Below are 22,120 nucleotides of genomic sequence, written 5' to 3'. Positions count from 1 at the left end.
TGAACGACTGGGATGGAGTAGATCTAACGTGACAATCGATTGGGAGCCCTAGGAGTGCAAAGTATATAACCGTTGACGAGCTTCTTCTTTATATCTCTTCTCCCAATCTTCACACGACTTCTCCGACTACTCGCCGCCATTTCTTGGAAGCTCTTAGAGACAAGTACGGTTGCACTTCCAAGGTTCAAGAAGTGTCTATAAGCATCAAGTGAGCAAAAAGAAATGTTTTCAGATGTATTCTTTGTATTTTCTTCTTGTATTGAGTTGTATGCTTGGGTGAGTCCTGTTCGAGGTTTCTCCACCTCTGATAGTTATCGAGAATGAGTGTTTTGTTAGTGGAGTGTGTTCGTGTGTGAATCCTTGGATTAGTCACCTTTTATTGAGGTGGATACCAAGTAAATCCTACTTGGTAGCATTGTATTATGTTTCGTATTCTTCCCGCTGCACATCATTATCATGAAGCAAGCAACGAACACGCGACGAGCTATTCATCCCTCTAGCATATTTCGACCTTAACAGTGCTCGATTTAATAGAAAATATATTCGATTCTAGTTTAAAATGTTGAATTTAATAGAAATTATACTCGTTTTTATACTATTTGTAACTAAAAAAATATGAGGGACAATTTTAATAGAAAATATATTCTAGTATAAAGTGTCGACTTTAAGAAGAATTATACTTATTTTAGCATATTTTCCATCAAATTAAGTACGATTCTTTTTCCACCTCAATTGGATTGAAAATATACTAGATTATCTTTAAATGATACTCAATATAGAAATTATACTAAATTTTTCTTTAAATTGTGTTAAATTTAGGAGAAATTATATTAAAATAAGAAAAAAATAATGTTTAATTTAATAGAAAATATATTCGATTTTAGTGTAAAGTACTAACATTAGAAATTGTATGTAAAATTAAAATTATGATTGGAGATTTTTTTTCACTTTACCCGTCAAAATAATGGTTTATCTTTAAAAATAGCCCAAAATAAATTCTATTCTATTTTTTATATGGTAACACTTAATGTATAACAATTTTAATCATTATGTATATGGTAATATTATTATATTAACAAACACTAATTATTTATTTATCATTTTTAAAATATTCCTATTTCAACAATATTGTATGGGCAAAGAAAATTTATATATATTGATGGTTCAAACGCGGAGTTTAGGCTTTTAACGATATTAATTTTTGCACACAATTTAGCCCAACAGGCCTAATTGGGCTGGCCTAATAATTATTATTCTATTCAGTTTAACCCAATAAAAATATTTTCGAATATTGGAATAGCTTTTAATAAAATCGGAATGAAATAGTTATTATTGCAAAAAAAAAAAAAAATACATCATAATCGAATTCATTGGGTTGCAAGTTTTGTGCTCATAATTTATTCGTGCCGGCCATCTCAATTACAGGCCTTCCAACATGGAAATGCATGAAGAATTCAAAAAATGACACAAGAAAAAGACAAGAGGAAGAAAAGATTCTTCCAATGGAATCTTAAATAAAGATTTGAAAGGCTGTTTATTCGTATAATTAATAATTTAGTTGGTGAAAGATGACTATATTCTTTCAGTACTCCCATCAATCTGTTCTAAGGTTAAAGATATAATTAGTAATCTAGAATGTGGAGAAAAGAGAGTAGATTTTTTGGTCTTATTTTTTGTGGATAGGGAATTGTTCATTTATAAAATTACGGTCGAATTGTAACAATGATCTGATCATAATTAGTTACGATCCTTTCTTAGATTTACCGTTTCCTTCAGGTTATAGTTTGATTTAGAGAGGATGTCCAAAGGCCTCTCGGTGGTGGACAAATGACTAAGTCACTGGACATCGAGTGGAGATGGTCTCCGGGCGGCTTCCGACCACCCTCTCTGAACCAAACTATAATCCGGAGGGAATGATGAATCCAAAAAAATATAACAACTAATTACGATCGAATTACAACTACAATTAGACCGCAATTATGAATGATCCATAAAAAAAAATCAGGAGGGGAAATCCTCAATTTGACCATTCATAGGATTGACCGCAATAACAACTAATTACGGATGAATTACAGTCACAATCCGATTGTAATTATGAATGATGAATCTAGAAATAAATAACAACTAATTACAGATGAATTACCGTCACAATCCGATTGTAATTATGAATAATCCATCACCTAACCCATTAAAAAAAGAGGATTGCTCCCGCGGGAAAATGCTCAATTTGACCATTCATAGAGATTGACTGTAGTGTTTAGTAGATCATGGACAGTCTTTGGCCTGCAACATTTATTTTATTTTTAAATTTTTAATTAATACTTGTTGGTTTAAAAAGACAAATTATGACCTGGTCCAGTTGTTCCTTAACTCTTAATTTGATAATTCAATTTGTCAACTCATTTAACTTTGTTTTATTTAAGAATCAACGGTTTGTTTAGACAATTTTATATATGTGTTTATTATTATATAATCCATCAATCTTTCTCTTTTTAAAGAATCTTAATTATCAAATTAGCACAAATCTCTCAAGTTAATCCCATCGCCGGAGCTGGAATTAAGAAGCGTAAATATGGACGGTTCCGACCCCTCCCTGAGCCAGCCATCGCGGCGGCGGAAGATCAAAGGCCCCCGGCCGACCCCGCTCGACGTCCGCACCGACTCCCGCAAGATCATCAAGAGGCAACTGCCGGCGCCGCCTCGACGGCCACTGATCATCTACACCGTCTCGCCCAAGGTCATCCACGCCCACCGCAGCGAATTCATGTCGCTGGTGCAACGCCTCACCGGTCTCGCCTCACCGGCGCTGCCGCCTGCGTCGCCGCCGCCTCCATTAATATCGCAGGCTGCTCGTCCGGCGACGTCCGAGAAGACCGCCGGTGCTTCCTCTCATCCGCTGACCATCGGCAAGCAATTGGCGGAGGTGCTCGACCAGCTGGGGATCGACGCTGCGATGAGGGCGACGGCGGCGGCCGGCGGCGTCCTTTCGCAGGTTCCGTCTTGTCTACCGGAGACTGTGTCGCCGGAGCTATTCACGGTGGCGCAGCGCTCTGTGAAGTCGTTCGATGAGCTGAGTCCGGCTTTGATTCGCAATGGAATGGTCGTCGCAACTCCCTCTCTTTGGGAACTTGTCGACCAAAACCAAGACTTGTAATCGAATCCAACAAATATTTGATAAAATCTATCGATTTTATCTATAAATAGATTTAAGATATAATTATATTAAATTTGTATTTTATCGAGATTTTAATTCATCCTTCTTATATATTTATTTTTAATTAATTGTTCCAAAAAGCCAATTAGAATATAATCGGTAGTTTGATCGAGTCATGCAAATCAGACGATAAAGCGAGCAACGGTAGAAGATTTTGAATATTTTAAAATCTTAAGATGTTATTGATTTTAGGTGGATTAATGTTTTTATGAATATTTTATCAAAGAGATAAATTTCAAAGATGCTGAATGGAACTTTTATTCCGTTAATAATTAAATTAAATGAGATTCAAGATTTCTTCATCAAAGTCCCAAGTGAGCTAGCCTTTATAAAATAATTTTTTTAAAAATATAAAAAAATAACTTCAACTTAGCCACTAATTTTGGATTCAGGTTAGAAAAAAAAATCTATATGAAGAAAATCAAATTAATGCTTTAAAAATTTTAATTTTTTTAATGTACTCTGTTGTAGTTTTGATGTGATCAACAAAGTAAAGTTAGGTGATGTTGGTATTTAACCCCTGTGTCTAAGTGTGTATGAATTTAGGAGCATAGGAAGTCGAGCGAAAGACGCAGCTAGTGAAAAGGACGGCACGAGAGAGAGTCGACGGGCTAGGTGCGTCCGAGATACGAGGTGCTGCAGAAGAGTACGTGAGCGGATGAGAATGAGGCGCGCAATATTTCTAAGAGACGAGAAACCAAAGCAGAAGTTTGATCGAAGGCCAGAAGTTAGGTTCGGGTGAGCCCTGTTCCGGATGGCCGAGATCACCCAAGTGGAGCCGAAGCCGGAGCAGAAAACCCGAACCCAAGCAAATGAAGCCAGAGTGGAAGAACCCGGATCAAATAGTTAACATGATGTTAACTTGGGTCTGGGCGCCCGGAGCAAGCTTTTATCCGAAATGCGACGTGGTGTGTTCCGGTGTGATGGGAATAAAAGTTTATCCCCTCTCAAGCGCCTGGAACCCTTCTAGGTGTCCCGATTAGGGCTATAAATACAGTTTTGGTCCCATAAGGTCAAAACAATACTTGTAATTCATTTCTTAATTTTCAATCTTATTATGTAACTGAGTGCTTTAATTACTGTAAAGAGGTTTATCCGCCTGAAAGAGAGTTTAATAGCCCCCAGGGCGTAGCGCAGACGGTGGGTGCATGGTATCTCTGACGTAATGGCCAAGGGTCGATTCTCATAAACTGACGACCTGGGGTTTACCCCGTCATGCGCCTATGGCCTGTGTACCTGTATGAACCTCCCTCCATATCCATGGGGCCGGCACTAGGGGGGCTGCTAAGGTAGCGGATCTACCTTTTCTGAAAGAGAGTTTAATACGTTTTTATCTTCCTTGGATTAACAACCTCCCTGGTTGTAATCAAGTAAATCCATCGTACCTCTCTTATTTCTAGTTTCTTATTTTGTTTATGCAAGTGTTAAGTATAATTAAGCTGTAGAAGTTTGAGGAAGTTTCGTTTTTATTTGTTAAATTATTCATCCTCCTCTAGCCACATCCGTCTAAGGGACCAACAATTTTAAGGTACTTAATAAAGAAAATAAAATAAGTAAATTGATGAACTTTGACGTATCACAAACTAAATTGATGAACACCGAGAAATTAATGCCAAATTTTGTTCATTAAACAAACGGAGTTGAGATTCGATGTTATCGCTCTCTGTATGTTCAAAGGAGGCGACTCTGAAATTGATGAACACCAAGAAATTGATGAACCGTGATGTATCATGATTAGAATCAAAATAATTGTAACTAAGAATTTACTTATCGATCTATCAAGGAATATCATCGACATTTACATCAAATTGACAGTCTTGCCGATCAAACAAATTAAACAACAACCTTATAGAACTAAGAAGAAAGCAGTTAATTACATAGTAATTTAAAGCAGAGCATAACTAATAACGATCATCATCATCAAGCCAATGAATGCCTGAACTGAACAGTTTCAATTTATATTCTCTTAGGTTATACCAATGTATATGAACAAAGCTTGGATGTACAATCGATTAGACAATGGTTTTATCAGAGATGATTTTATTGCTGAAGTTGAACAGTTTGTGATTTTTGTTAAAAGTCATCCAGAATGTATGAATGGTTCTGAGTTACGGTGTCCATGCAATCATAAAAAATGTCAAAATAGAGTATTTCGTGATGAAGATACCGTAAAAATGCACATATGTAGAAATGGATTTGTGTCAAATTACTACAATTGGTATTGCCACGGAGAACCTTATATATATGAACCAATTGGGTCATCTGGTGGTTCGTATTCTGGGACTACTGTTACAGCTCCTGAAGCATCAAATAATATTGATATTTCAATGCAATTAATGGTTCAAGATACCATGAATGCAGTTGATTATTCGAATATAGATGAAATACCAGCCCCTAAATATCAACAACTATATGAAATGTTAAAGGCTAGTGAAAGAGAAGTGTGGGAAGACATTCCTTCTGGTCATTCACAACTATCAGCTACAGCAAGGTTATTGAATATGAAAGCAGAACATCATTTCTCAGAAAGATGTTACGATGACATTTGTCAATTGATGTCAGAGTTGCTCCCTACTGATAACATAATGACTGATAGCTTCTATGAAACAAAGAAATTGATCAGAGGTTTAGGTTTGTCTGTAGAGAAAATTGATTGTTGTATAAACAACTGCATGATATTTTGGAATGAAGACAGTGACTTGAATGAATGTAAAATCTGTACTCACCCCTCGTTTTAAGCATCGTAATCGCATACCAGGGAAGAAGAAGAAAAATATTGCTTGGAAAGTGATGTATTATTTTCCGTTAACTGCTAGACTTCAACGCTTGTATGCATCTGCAGCTACAGCTAACCACGTGTTGTGGCATCATGAGCATGAGCATGAGCATGAAGGAGGTATAATGTGTCATCCTTGTGATTCTCCTGCATGGAAACATCTTGATACTGTCTTTCCCTCCTTTGCAATGGAACCACGAAATGTGAGATTGGGACTTTCTGCAGATGGATTTCAACCATTTGGTCAGTCGGGACAACAATATTCATCTTGGCCAGTTATATTAACACTGTACAATTTACCACCATGGATGTGCATGAAAGATGAATTTATGTTTCTTACCATGCTTATTCCTGGTCCAGCCAATCCAAAAGATAAGATATATGTTTTCTTGCAACCTCTAATTGCCGAGCTTAATGAATTATAGAATGTAGGGTCGGTTACTTATGATATTGCAAGTAAAACTAATTTTACATTGCATGCGGCCTTATTATGGACGATCAGTGATTTTTCAGCATACTCAATGTTGTCAGGATGGAGCACGGCTGGTAAATTAGCATGCCCACATTGCATGACAGAGTCCGATGCATTTTCATTGCCTTGCAGTGGGAAGGTATCTTGGTTTGATAATCATCGTAAATTTCTACCACTGGATCACCCTTTTAGGCGAAATAAGAAAAATTTTCTAAAGAATGTTGTAGTCAGAAAACCTCCCCCAGCAGTCCATACTTCAGGTGAAAAAATCATTGAATAAATAGATAGTTATGGATTCCTCCCAGTATCTCAGCCTAATTCTGATGAGATAAATAAGTATCTTGTGAGGATGTGCAAGTGTGGTTGGAAGAAAAGGAGCATATTCTGGGAGTTGCCTTATTGGAAGTATCTACTCATTCGACACAATATAGATGTGATGCATGTTGAGAAAATTTTTTTGATAATATCTTCAACACTGTGATGAATGTACCTGGAAGAACTAAGGACACTGCAAAATCACGTGAAGAATTAAAAGAATTAGTCAACAGACCAGAATTGCATCAGAATGAAACAACCAATAAGTTTCCAAAAGCTTGTTATACATTGGACAAAGATGGTAAACAAGCTTTATATAGTTGGTTAAAAGAAATCAAATTTCCAGATGGATATGCTTCGAATATGGCTTGATGCGTTGACATGAACAAATTAAAGATGTTTGGAATGAAGAGTCATGACTGTCATGTGTTCATGCAAAGACTTATTCCAATAGCTTTTCATGATTTACTTCCCAATAATGTTTGGCAAGCACTTACAGAGTTGAGTCTTTTTTATAGATATTTGACAACAAGGTGTATTATGACAGTTGATATGATTCAGCTAGAGACGAACATTCCTCTCATACTTTGTAAGTTGGAGCGCATATTTCCACCAAGTTTTTTGTATTCAATGGAACATCTACCAGTACATTTACCATATGAGGCACGAATAGTTGGTCCTATGCAGTATAGATGGATGTACCCATTTGAAAGGTTTTTGAGAAAATTAAAAAATAATGTTCGTAATAAAGCAAGAGTTGAAGGGTCAATATGTAATGCTTATCTGGTGGAGGAAGCATCTTCTTTCTGCTCTTATTATTTTGTTGATAATGTTAAAACCAGACACCGCAAATGTCCTAGAAATTCCGATGATACTCAGAATATAGATCCATCGATGCTTTCTATTTTCAAATTTTCTGGTAAACCAATGGGTGCATCTGTTTCTAGATGGTTAACTCAACAAGAATACCATGCTGCAAGAACATACATACTCTTAAACTGTGATGAGGTCAAACCCTACATAAAGTAAGTTAACTTCTCTAATCAAGCTTTTATTTCGTTGTAGTTAATTGCTTGATATCCTAATTTTCTTATAATTACCTTTTTTCAAAACTTGTATGAGCAACAATTACATCTTCAAAATCCATCAATGACTGCAAGTGAGGTTGCTGAAAAGTTAGAGACCGAATTTGCATTATGGTTTCAAATATATGTGAGTTAGAGAAATTTTCATAATTCTTTATTAAAATAAATTCGGTCCTAATTTTTCGTATTACTATTTTGATAGGTGAAAGACCGAAGAATATCTAATGTACAAGATGATAGAATATTGAATCTTGCATCTGGACCCCTACGCCAAATAATGGTCTATTCGGGTTACTATGTTAATGGTCTCAAATTCCATGTGAGACAACGAGATTCGCAGAGATTAACTTTTAATTCTGGTGTCTGCGTTAAAGGATCTATCGACACCAATAACACTGAGTTTGATTACTATGGTAGACTTGAGGAAATTATAGAGGTTGAGTATCCTGCATTATCGATAAAAAGGTGTGTGTTGTTCAAATGTTCATGGTATGATCCAACCCCAAGAACAGGTACCAGAATACATCCAAATTATAATTTAGTAGAGGTTAATGCAAACAGAAGGTTCAATAAGTTTGAACCTTTCATTTTTGCAATACAAGCGGGTCAGGTTGTTTATCTTGAATATCCTACGAAGAGAAGAAGAGCTAGTGAATGATTGTCTGTTTGTCGATTGAAGTCTCGTTCTACCATAGAAATGCCGAATACTATTACTGCTCAAAACCATGATGTATTTCAAAATGACGAAGTAGAGAGACATTCGGTTGATTCACAACTCCAATCTACATCACAATTACTTGTAGATGGTAATGCCACTGACGAGGAGATAGATGATAGAGAGAAATCCAGCAGTGAGGATTTTGTTGAACTAACAGAGTCTAGCGACGACGACTTACAAACTGTTAATGTTGAGTAGAAATGCTTCCAGAGTCTAGCATTGATTAAATTTTAGCATTATTATTCATCTAATAAGTTATGCTTTAATCATGTTTTGTTGCTTATTTATCATGTTATTAAAGACTTATTATGATGTGTTGTAATATGTTTTTGTAGATATAAGGTATCATGGCAGATCTTCCAGCACCACTCCGTGGATCCACCGTCCTTAGGGTTGTTGGAGAGTCGTAAGTATTTTTTTTATTATTAGTAATTCAAGTTCTTTATTTATAACATATATCTTATGTCTTAATATTGCTTATATGTAGGTTTACTCCCGACGACCATCGAGTATCCACATATATCACACGGAAATTTAAGGAAAGAGTCTGCATATCTGGGACTACATGGAGACATGTAGATGCTGGAACTAAGGATTTCTATTATCAAGAATTTGTGGTAAGTAAATTGAATGTGTACATTATATTTATCCTTTAATATTCTAAAATTTTATTTTTAAATTGCAGAAAAAATATACATGGGAGGAGGGGCACGAGGTAGAATTTGCAAAAACTTGGAATATTTATTGTGCCAAGTTGTACAAAGACCTATTATACTATGTGAGAAAGGATGGCACACGGCCTGCTTATGTATCCGATGAGATTTGGAGTGCATGGACGGCCACTTGGTCTGCAGAAAGATGGCAGACAAAGGCTCTAAAAGCTCGAGCGAATAGGAATACAGAGCCAGGTGGCCCGAGTACCGGATCTGCTCGGCATACATCAGGATCTCGATCCATTGTTGAGCACGCTATGGATCTGGTGATTTTAATTTAAAGTTATATAAATTAAATTTTTATTTATTAATGAACTTGTATAATTTTAGTCAAATTTATTTGTGCATGCAGGAGCGTTCTTTAGAAAGACAACCCACTTGCTTGGAGATCTTTCTCAAAACTCACCAGAGAAAGGATGACACATATATTGATGATCGATCAAAGAACATTGGGGTTTGAATTATTAACTTGCAATTTATATTTAATCTTTAATAATGATTAATTAGCTTTAATAATTGTGTATAATATACAAATTGTATATTTTTTCTACACAGGAGGAAATGACAAGCAGGGTTGCTCAGGCATCTCAGCCACCAGTAGAGGGAGGGGAGTCACAGGATCTATCCACCCAGGAAATAAATGAAATTTATTATGATGTTGTGGGTGGAAGGACAAAGAACTCCTCCCTCTACGGCCTTGGTTCCCAGGCCAAGGTGGTATTTGATCGCTTGAGGACTCCTAGGGGCCGTGCGAGTTCCTCTTCTTCTTCTTCTGAGGTGGAGTCATTAAGAAAAGAAAACCAAGACTTGAAGACTCAGATGACTACCATGGATCAGAAGTGGGAGAAGAAGTGGGCTACACAGGAGCAGGCATTGGCCCAGATGCAAGCAATCATTGTACGATGGGACCCATCACGGCAGCCCCAGTCAGAGGAGACCCCAGACCCATCAGACCCAGACCCTGCTGATGATTAGATTTTGTTGAGGTATGTTTAACTATAACTTGATTTTTTTTAGATTTTTTTAGAAATTCATTAAGTCAAATATATTTATTGTATTGGGAAATTATTAGATGTTTATCTTAAAGTGTTTTACATTTTTCAGAAGTTCATACTGATACATTCACCATCACCACTATTATTGGTTATCCAAAATATAATCCAGGTATTTTTTTTTTACAAGTAAAATTAGTTATATATAACAATGTTTGAGTTATATTACATTTGCATCGATTTATTCTAATCATAATCTATTGTATTTGACTTTTACAGGATTATATTCGGATATATGTATAAGTGATGTATCATGGTATGTATTTTGGATATTTTGTATTTGTCGTTCACTTGTATACTTTTAGATACTTTTGATTGTGAGAACTTGATACTTAAATTTTATTATAGTTTGGAGATTTTCTATTTGTTGTTCAGTTATGTTTATATATTTGTTGTATGTTGTATTTTGGAGATTGTAGATTGATTTATATTGTGATCTTGTTATTGTATGTTGTGAATATATTGTGTGGATTGTGTTTGTGATACCATCGTCTGTGATGGTTTGTATTTGTATTAAATTTGTATATGGGAAACTAGCAAAACAGGGGCAGGATTTCAAATTTTTTCCAGTTTTTTACCGACGGAAACTATAATTCCGTCGGTATATTATCGGAAAGCACAGTGGTTTTTTGCGATATATTACCGACGGAATCCGTAATTCCGTCGGCAAACACCGACGGAATAGTTGTTTTCGTCGGGGTGTACCGACGGAATCCGTAATTCCGTCGGTAAGCTCCGTTTACCGCCGTTTGATTTTTTATCGACGGGGAAGAAAGTCAGTCGGTAATATACTGACTGAATATATAATTCCGTCGATACTTACCGACGGATATACTTTTCCGTCGGTAAAGTGAATGCCGACCAAAATACTTCTGATATCATAAATTCCGTCGGTAATGTCATATACCGACGGAATACCGACGGAATACCGACGGAATACCGACGGAAAATTCAGTCGGTAATAATGGTATTTTTTGTAGTGTACGAGATGCTGCAGAAGAGTACGTGAGCGGACGAGAATGAGGCGCGCAACATTTCTAAGAGACGAGAAACCAAAGCAGAAGTTTGATCGAAGGCCGGAAGTTAGGTTCGGGTGAGCCCTGTTCCAGATGGCCGAGATCACCCAAGTGGAGCCGAAGCCGGAGCAGAAGACCCGAACCCAAGCAACTGGAGCCAGAGTGGAAGAACCCGGATCAAATAGTTAACATGATGTTAACTTGGGTCTGGGCGCCCGGAGCAAGCTTTTATCCGGAATGCGACGTGGTGTATTCCGGTGTGATAGGAATAAAAGTTTATCCCCTCTCAAGCGCCTGGAACCCTTCTAGGCGCCCCGATTAGGGCTATAAATACAGTTTTGGTCCCAGAAGGTCAAAACAATACTTTTAATTCATTTCTTAATTTTCAATCTTATTATGTAACTGAGTGCTTTAATTACTGTAAAGAGGTTTCTCCGCCTGAAAGAGAGTTTAATAGCCCCCAGGGCGTAGCGCAGACGGTGGGTGCATGGTATCTCTGACGTAATGGCCAGGGGTCGATTCTCAGAAACTGACGACCTGGGGTTTACCCCGCCATGCGCCTATGGCCTGTGTACCTGCATGAACCTCCCTCCATATCCGTGGGGCCGGCACTAGGGGGCCGCTAAGGTAGCGGATCTACAGTTTAATACGTTTTTATCTTCCTTGGATTAACAACCTCGCTGGTTGTAATCAAGTAAATCCATCGTACCTCTCTTATTTCTAGTTTCTTATTTTATTTATGTAAGTGTTAAGTATAATTAAGCTGTAGAAGTTTGAGGAAGTTTCGTTTTTATTTGTAAGATTATTCATCCTCCTCTAGCCACAGCCGTCTAAGGAACCAACAATTTTAAGGTACTTAATAAAGAAAATAAAATAAGTAAATTGATGAACTTTGACGTATCACAAACTAAATTGATGAACACCGAGAAATTAATGCCAAATTTTGTTCATTAAACAAACGGAGTTGAGATTCGATGTTATCGCTCTCTGTATGTTCAAAGGAGGCGACTCCGAAATTGATGAACACCAAGAAATTGATGAATCGTGACGTATCATGATTAGAATCAAAATAATTGTAACTAAGAATTTACTTATCGATCTATCAAGGAATATCATCGACATTTACATCAAATTGGCAGTCTTGCCGATCAAACAAATTAAACAGTAACCTTATAGAACCAAGAAGAAAGCAGTTAATTACATAGTAATCTTTATAACGATCATCATCATCAAGCCAATGAATGCCTGAACTGAGAAACGGATGGCCAGACGCTACTCTTCGGCGGCGGCCGCCGGAAGTGAGAATCTGCAGAAGGGGCAAGAATTGCTCCGCTTCAGCCACTCCATCAGACACCCTTCGTGAAACGGATGGCCGCAAGGCATCGCCAAGACCTGACCCATCGCCTCGAAGTCATCGAGGCAGATGGGACACGAGCTACCTTCTCCCGCAGTTACCATCTCAAGCCCCTCCACCGCCGCTGCAGACGCCGGCCCTGGCCCTCCGCCGAACTGGACGCCGTCGGCATCGTCGTCGTCGTCGTCTTCGCTCCCGTACAAATAGTCACTAGTCTCCCAAGAAAACATGTTGCGAAGGTCCCTGGCAGAATCGGAAGGAGTGACGAAGGGGATTTCAACGATGGAGAAGAACTCCATAGAGACTAACGCCGTGACCGGAAATCGTTGAGCCACCAAGCAGGTGTACAAGTGGAAAGCTTGAGCGAGATGCTCGAGGTCGTCAAGTCGCACGCAATTCGCAACGACGCGAGAGAACATCCGGGTAATCTGCTCCCTCCAGGCGGCCGGCTGAGAGTTGATGTGGAAGTAGGGCTGGCGAAAGGTGAAATGCGAGTCCTCGGAGGTGGAGGCGTCGGAGGAAGAATTCCTCCGGCAGCGAAAGTGCGAGATGATCAATTGGGGCGGCATCATGTAGTCTTGGTCACCCTCCAAGGGCCGTACCACCACCCGCCCCTTCATGCGAAGAATAACGCCGCCTGCCTCGACGCTTGCCCACCCAGGAATCACCGTCGGCGGGGCGGCACTGCCTGCGTTGATGCTCCACGGCCACGCTAAAGGATCCATGAAGAAGGAGAAGAACAGAGATGGTGGAAAGCTCTGCGATATATATATAGAGCTGTAATGTCACCGTATAATTTAATTATATTAGGAAATACTGAATTCTGATTACTGTTGGATTAGGAATAGACAACTGTCAAACAATTTTAATCATAATCTGATAAATCTTACTATTTTAATAAAAATCTCCCCCCTTTACTAACTAATTTTGGTGAAGCCAAAAATATATTTACGTTAATGTCCTTTTTTCTATTTACGCTAAAAATAATTTTAAAATTTATTAGTAATTCCACATGCGAAACAATATAGTTCTCTTTAGTCTCATATCTTGGAATTGACAACACTATGATCAAAGAAGTTTCTATAAATATTTTAGGCCGGCAATGTTAAAAAATATACTTTTTTTAATTTTTTTACTAAGAGAAGTATAATATTAAATTAAAATAATTTTTTTACGTAAGGAAGTCCGTTACAGTAATTTGTTCTTGAAAATTCAAATAATTTATATGTTATTATATTACACACGTAACGTGTGTGCACAATCACACTAGTAAAAATTATAAGTCTGGGATGGAATCAAATTACTGTTAATTAGTTTCCAATCTAAATTTGTCATAAATGGTAAGGAAGAGGATGATAAAAGCAGGCATCCTCTTTTAGAAGAATAAAGCAAGCCTTTTATACATCAGTCAGCAACGATTTTATCTTGAGTGATTAGCTAGGTACTCTATTTTAAATTTGGATATCTTGTACACCAAAAATAGAAATCAGACTCAAACAAATAGAAATAGAGGTATCTTTAATAGTGTTTGATAAAATATATAGGATAATTTTTTTTTTCTAGTGAACTATGGATCATCCAAGTTTAGGTCTGAACCATTTAGGAGACACAGATGCACCTGGAGGTTGGGTCAGATAAAGTTATGTTGACCTCGAAAGAGCTTGATAGTGTTTATAGGGAGATCGACAATGCTTATTGAGAGCTCCATAGTGATTATGGGGAATTTGGAAGTATTTGGAATAAGTTTGCTAAGTTAACAAGGTTGGAGTTGAGCCTTAGAAGATCTCAGTTGTAGATTAACCCGGTTGAATTAAAATGAATCAAGGTAGAAGGTGCGTCAATTGCATAAGGACATCAGGTCAAGAATTCCTAAAGTTATCTTGTCAACAATAATGAGCGACGGTTATAAACATCAAAAAAAAGACGTAGGTTACAATTACAGGAAGGCCATAGTTATGAGCGTCGGAATAATACAATCACATGAAATAAAGACATCAAAAAAATGAGGGAGTGCAATTGCTGAAGGAGCAAATGTCTTTTTTTCCTTCTCTCTATACATAGAGGTAACCATTTCAACAAGAAAATACTTCAAGACTACTACTCTCCTATTGTTCTTCCATTCATTTTTTTTCATTTTTTTTTTCCAATTCTGATTTGAGTATCGGAAGCTCACGTCAAAGTGTGTCCCCTTCCGACCTCTCATTGGTCCTTTTTAACAAGATAGAAAGGAGTTAGTCCATTGAGATTCTATCTAACCAACTTCCATCAGTCAAGCATAAACTCGATCCAATGAGGATTGACCTGCTAGAAGAGGGGAGTTGACTCATCCATGTCGAATTATTTTAGCACCGTCTATGAGAAATCTGAATTGAGGTATAAAGATGGGAGAAGCACATGGAAGCAAGGGAGGATTAGTATCGGGAGGAAGGAATCAAGTGCCCCCACTAGAAGGGGTGACACTCATGGCAGTTTTAGTTCAAGAGTACTTGCGACAACAATCTACACCAAATCCTCCTCCTATGATTATACCCGAGATGATGTTAAGCTCCTTACGAAGACCACTCTCGTGAGTCGACAATGCCTCTCCCTCATAACCCTGCGGAGGGGAGGATTGTTACACTAAGAGAGAGAAGGATCATTCTGTTGATACAGTCTGACCTGGCTGTTGTTTTGATGTTGACACTGATTTAAGTTTGTATCAGATATTAATTAAACTCAGACTGATCAAGGTTGATCATGAGGAGAGGAAAAGTCCAAGTACGGATACTTGGCACGCGAAGTCGGAGAGGGCTCGGCAGCTCGTTCTCCGGACTAGGTCAGAGAGGGCTCGGTAGCTCGTTCTCTGGACCGGACGGAGTCAGAGAGGGCTCGGCAGTTCGTTCTCCGGACTAGGTCAGAGAGGGCTCGGTAGCTCGTTCTCTGGACCGGACGAAGTCGGAGAGGGCTCGGCAGCTCGTTCTCCGGACTAGGTCAGAGAGGGCTCAGTAGCTCGTTCTCTGGACCAGACGACTGAGAGGTCCGCAGACCGATCTAGTGAGACTAAATTCTCTGATCGGTCTGGTGACCGATCAGGAAGCACTCAGTAGCACACTGAGTGCAATCTGATCGGTCTGTGGACCGATCGGTGATACTATCGCGGAAGGGAAAAGGGAGTCTCGATCGGTCTATGGACCGATCCACATCCAATCTGATCGGTCGTCACGACCGATCAGACCAGCCTCAGACCGATCAGGCTATTGTCTGATCGGTCCAAGGGTCGGATCGGTCTGCTGACCGATCCATAGTTAAGTTCATCGTCCACGCACCGATCTCCTTCCAGACCGATCAGGAGAAATCCTGATCGGTCCAGAGATCTATGGATCGGTCTGTTGACCGATCCACAACATGTCGTTTGTGTCTGCTGCTTCTCTGATTTTGTTGATTCACTTCTGATTCACCTGATCGAATTATCTGCTGTGAGATCTTTAAGTTACAGGTTGCAGGTATCATGCCATTGGTTAATTTCAAATGAAGCCCCATCAGAAGAATAAGAACAAGTGACCTTTATGCTGTATTTCGCTGCAAGTGATGCAATTCGAGCTTCAACGTTCACTGACCGATCAGTTGGACTCTTGCTCATTGGTTCAAGCTCAGAGACACCAGAGAAGATCATGGATGGTATTGGTGTGAGTTCAGAGAATCAGGTGAGGAGCAAGAGTGATTGGCGACGCCTGGTTTGGTTGCAGTGATCCGATACAGGTGACAGCGATTCTCTACGGTAAGCAAGCAGAATAAGAAGAAGGAAGAAGAGAGGTTTGCTAAGGTTCTGGAAAAAATCTCTCTGTCGATCAAGCAAGAGGCTGTGTGTGTTGTTGAGCTCTTGGCTGATTCCTTCGGTCTTTGTTTTTCTGCTTTGTGGCTGTAAGTTAAACTGTTCAATCCTTTAGCCACACTCTGTAAGTAATTGTGCTTCACTTTCAAATCTACTTTTGTGATCTTTGTGGAGAGGTTACTCCACCGAGAAGGAGAGATTCTTAGCCGGAATTTGTCCAGGGTGTGATCTACCGAAAGATCAAGGGATTGTCCACCTTACGGACACGCCGAGGAGTAGGGGCAAGTTATCCCCGAACCTCGTACATCATTTTGTTAGTGTTGGTTGGTTTTCTTTCCTTGCATCAGTTTTTGTTCTTGTTTATATCCGCTGTGCTAACAAAGTTTTGTGAGGAAATTGGTTGACTTTTAGTGGAGGCTATTCACACCCCCCCTCTCTAGCCATCCCAAGATCTTAACAAGTGGTATCAGAGCTTGGTGCTCTTCATCCGGAGTAACACCCAAAAGAGCAAGAAGATGGCTATGAAGGAAGGCTTTAGTACCAATCGCCCACCCTACTTCGATGGAGCGGACTTCCAATATTGGAAGAGCCGTATGGAGTATTATCTCAAGACCGACATCTCCATGTGGTTCTCGGTCAAGGAAGGTTTCACACCTCCGAAGGATGAAGAAGGTAAGGAACTAGAGTCATCAAGGTGGTCCGCCGAGCAAACTCGCAAAGGACAAGCCGATGCCAAGGCGGTGGTCACCCTACAATGTGGAATAGCCAAAGATCAACTTGTCAAGGTAGGCCCATTTGTGAGTACAAAGGACTTGTGGAACAAGCTCATCGAGCTCCAAGAAGGAACTCGAGACTCTCGAATCGCCAAGAGAGACTTGTTCCTCAACCAACTACAAAATCTTTCCATGAAGGAGAGTGAAACGGTAAGTGAACTACACGGAAGGTTCAAAGAGATCATCAATGGTCTTCATTCCGTGGATGAACGCGTAGAGAATCGCGATCTCGTAAGGTACGCTCTCAAAGCTTTTCCAAGAAATGCCTTGTGGTCATCTATGGTAGATGCCTACAAGGTCTCCAAGGACCTTTCAATTGTTAAGTTAGATGAATTCTTTTGTGAAATGGAACTTCATGAACTTGCTAACAAAGGTCAAAAAGAGAAAGGTATTGCTTTAGTTGCAGGAGAAAAGAGCAAGGATGGAAGAAGGAAGAAAGAAAAGAAAAAGGAGAAAGAAATTCCTACATCCTCATCCTCCTCCGAGTCCGATGATGAAGGAGGATCATCATCAAGCGAGATGGCCAACTTCGTGAGGAGAATCATGAGAAGGAGCCGAAAATACAAAGGGAAAGGTAAGTCTATTGATCAAAATATTGATAAGACTAACGTTACTTGTTATGAGTGTAGCAAGAAAGGACACTATCGGAACGAGTGTCCAAAACTCAAGAAGAAGGAAGAAAGGGCCAAGAAGAAGAAAGCTCTCAAAGGTTCTTGGGATGAATCCTCCTCAAGCTCATCGGAGGAAGAGAAGGAGAAAAGCACTCGTCAATTAGCACTCATGGCAAGGGAGGAATCGGACTCCGGAAGTGATACATCAGCCGCGGCTTCATCATCTTCGGATGATGAAGAGGTAACTTCCCCACATTTAGAAAAATGCTATAGGACTATTGCTCATTTGTCTACCATGCTTAAGAAATCAAAAACAGAAATTAAATCTTTAAAAGAAGAAGTAGAACACTTGAAGACTCTTAGGGAAGATGAGGTTGATGACCTTCATCAAGAGCTTCTTGAGGATGAAAATAATGCCCTAAAAAGTGAAGTTGAGAAACTCAAGAAAATGCTTGAGAAATTCTCAACTATCTCTAAGACCTTAGATATGATTCTAAATGCCCAAAGGGCGGTCTACAACAAGGCTGGATTAGGATACCAACCTAAGGAGTCTAGTTTCATTTCCTTAGTGTCTAGAACCCAATTTCATAGATCACATGCTTCTAGGGTTCATGAGACTAGGAAGGGTGTGACCAAGGCATGAGTTCCTAGGTCTTTCATTGTAGATGCATTAGGTCCCAAGATTTGGGTACCTAAAACATCTATCTTTCGTGTCTTGTAGGCATTTGTCGAGGGGGAGCATCTATCAACTTGGTTTGTTGATAGTGGATGCTCCAAGCACATGACCGGGGACAAGTCACTCTTTACCACCCTTCAAAACAAAAATAGAGGTAATGTGTCCTTTGGTAATAGGAATTGGAGATATTCAAATATCCGAATGTCTCGAAATCAAAAATGTCCTTCTAGTCAAGGGGATGACTTTTAATCTCCTAAGTGTCAGCCAATTGTGTGATACGGGTTACACAATTGAGTTTCATTCAAGTCAATGTCTGGTCAAACACATTGACACACTTGACACGGTACTAGTAGGCACAAGGGTAGATAACATTTACCAAGTATCCTTTAAAAGTGCTACTAATGCCTCTGCTAAGTGTTTCATGTCAAAAGAAGAAGAATCGTGGTTGTGGCATAGGAGGTTGGCCCATGTGAACATGAAGAATATTCGAAAGCTGGCCAACAAAGGATTAGTGCGAGACTTACCGAGCATCAAGTACCAAAAGACAAAATTATGTAATGCGTGTCAAAAGGGTAAGCAAACAAAAGCGGCTCGTAAAGGTAAAAGCGCTGTAAGTACATCTACTGCTTTAGATTTATTGCATATGGATTTGTTTGATTGTAGTAATGTTATTTCATTGAATGGAAGTAGATATTGCTTAGTGATCATTAATGACTTTACTAGATATACATGGACCTTCTTTTTGAAAAATAAGGATCAAACCATAGATATTTTTGTTTCATTTTGTAAAAGAACTGAAAATGAAAAATCAACAACAATTAAAACAATTAGAAGTGATCGTGGTGGAGAATTTCAAAACCATAGATTTTTAGAATTTTGTCAAGAAAAAGGATATAGGCATGAGTTCTCTACTCCAAGGACCCCACAACAAAATGGGGTTGTGGAGAGAAAGAACCGAGTCTTGCAAGAGGCAGCACGAAGCATGCTCAATGAGTACTCACTACCGAGCTACTTATGGGCTGAAGCGGTAAATACCGCTTGCTATGTGCAAAATCGAGTCTTGATACATAGTTTTTTAGAAAAGACTCCCCATGAACTTTGGTTTGGGAAGCCCCCTACAATTAAACATCTTAGGGTGTTTGGTTGTAAGGTGTTCATCTTGAACACCAAGGATCATCTTGGAAAGTTCACAGCTAAGGCTGACGAAGGGATACTAGTCGGGTACTCTCTCACCAGCAAAGCCTATCAGTCTACAACAATAGGACTAAATTGATTGAAGAGTCCTCGGATGTAGCTTTTGAAGAAATCCCTAAATCAAATGATCAACCAAGGGATGTAGAAGAAATTCAATTTGAACTTAGAAATCTAAGTTTAAATGATCAAAACATAGAAAGAGTCGAAGTTGACTCCGATGACGATGAGCAAAGGCAAGATAGGACTCAGTCTGATCCTTTACCTGATATCGAGCCCTTGCCTGTGTCTAGTGAGACCATTCATGAGGCACCGCCAACACCAAGGCAATCGAGGATAGTCTCTAGTTATCCCCAAGACCAGATTGTGGGAGACATTCAACAAGAAGTTAGGACTAGATCATTCTTTATGAATGAGTCTAATGAGGTCGCCTTAATCTCAGAAATTGAACCAAAATTAGTTGATGAGGTATTGCACGATCCTGATTAGATCATAGCTATGCAAGATGAGTTAGGCCAATTTGAAAGGAGCCAAGTGTGGGATTTGGTTCCTAGACCTAAGAAGACCACCATTATTGGAACCAAATGGGTCTTCAAAAATAAGTTAAACCAAAAGGGAGAAGTAGTAAGAAATAAGGCAAGACTAGTAGCCAAGGGCTATAGTCAAGTCGAAGGCCTCGATTATGATGAGACTTATGCTCCCGTGGCTCGATTAGAATCCATTCGTTTAATGCTAGCTTTTGCTGCACATAGAGGCTTCAAGCTCTATCAAATGGACGTTAAATCAGCCTTCTTAAATGGTTTCATTAAAGAAGAGGTCTATGTTAAACAACCACCAGGGTTTGTGAATACCGAAGCTCCAAACCACGTGTACAAGCTCAAGAAAGCTCTTTATGGGCTTAAACAAGCACCTCGAGCTTGGTACGAAAGGTTGTCAACTTACCTATTAGAAAAGGGTTTTGTGAGAGGTCAAATAAACCCAACACTATTTCTGCGTAAAGATGGTAAAAACATATTTGTAGCCCAGGTGTATGTCGATGACATAATTTGTGGCTCAAATAACAAGGGTTATTTGAATGAAGTTATCACTCACATGGAAAGTGAGTTTGAAATGAGTCTGGTGGGAGAATTGACATTCTTCCTTGGACTTGAAATCAAACAAACTCGAGATGACATTTATGTCCATCAAACAAAATACACTCAAGAGATGCTCAAGAAATTCAAAATGAGTGACTCTAAGGAAGTATTCACTCCAATGGCGACAAACACTCGCCTTGACAATGATGAGAGTGGAAAACCAGTTGATCTAACGCAATATAGAAGCATGATTGGTAGTCTTCTATATCTCACAGCTAATAGGCCGGACATACTTTTTGCTGTGGGCATGTGCGCTAGATATCAAGTCTGTGCCAAGGAATCTCATTTAATTATAGTTAAGAGAATTCTAAGATACCTTAAGGGCACAATTAGAGTAGGTCTATGGTACCCTCGCACGGAGTCTTTTGACTTGATAGGTTATACCGACTCCGATTACGCTGGGTGCAAATTGGATCGGAAAAGCACTAGTGGGGGTTGCCAATTTTTAGGTTCATCATTAGTTAGTTGGTCAAGTCGGAAGCAACATTGTGTTGCTCTCTCCACGACCGAGGCTGAATACATTGCCATGGGAGAGAGTGTATCACAATTGTTGTGGATGATCCACACTCTAGAAGATTATGGACTTTCGTATAAGGGAGTGCAAGTGTTGTGTGACAACATCAGCACAATAAACCTAACAAAAAACCCAGTCCATCATTCAAGGACCAAACATATTGAAGTGCGTCACCACTTCATTAGAGATCACGTAGCTAGGGGAGACATTGCACTCACCTATGTTGAGTCAAAGTCAAACCTAGCCGATATTTTCACCAAACATCTTCCGGAAAATGAATTTAGTCATTTGAGGAGAGAATTGGGAATGTGTTTGGCTCAATATGCCATTAGGACCCATCATGATCAATAAAGACAATTAAAACAACAAGAGAAATTGGGAAATTAATTTGGGCAACTTGGGAACATCTTACACAAACTATAAGGTTTAACAAATGATTTTTGTTTGCTAGAAATGGGGTGAGATGCTAGGATCAACCGAATTATTCAAAATGTATCATGCATCCCTTGAATAATTAGGTTGACGAGACATAAATTGAGTATGGGGAAGACCATTACATAATTCATGTGTATTTGGTTCTTAGATCTTACTCATATATTCCAACCAAGGAAACTTGGTTGGGCCTTTGCCTAGATTTTATCTAACTTTGGTTAATGTGTTGTTTGATATGGCTGTTCGATATTGTTCATGATT

At 39.1% G+C, this 22,120-nt stretch overlaps 1 protein-coding gene across 1 annotated transcript; it reads left to right on the top strand.

Annotated features, from left to right (window-relative positions):
- Positions 1-2,572: 2,572 nt before the first annotated feature.
- Positions 2,573-3,154, top strand: LOC122001824 (protein MKS1-like). Its single transcript, XM_042556782.1, has one exon. The coding sequence runs from the start codon at positions 2,573-2,575 to the stop codon at positions 3,152-3,154; it is 582 nt and encodes a 193-aa protein (XP_042412716.1).
- Positions 3,155-22,120: the final 18,966 nt, after the last annotated feature.

Source organism: Zingiber officinale, chromosome 7A, assembly GCF_018446385.1.
Source record: "Zingiber officinale cultivar Zhangliang chromosome 7A, Zo_v1.1, whole genome shotgun sequence".
In the NCBI taxonomy this organism is placed as follows: Eukaryota; Viridiplantae; Streptophyta; class Magnoliopsida; order Zingiberales; family Zingiberaceae; genus Zingiber; species Zingiber officinale.
This window is presented reverse-complemented; position numbering and strand designations above follow the sequence as displayed.

What these genes read in the sequence shown, in the direction of transcription:
- LOC122001824 (XM_042556782.1), top strand. Translation starts at nt 2,573, where the DNA reads ATGGACGGTTCCGACCCCTCCCTGAGCCAGCCATCGCGGCGGCGGAAG.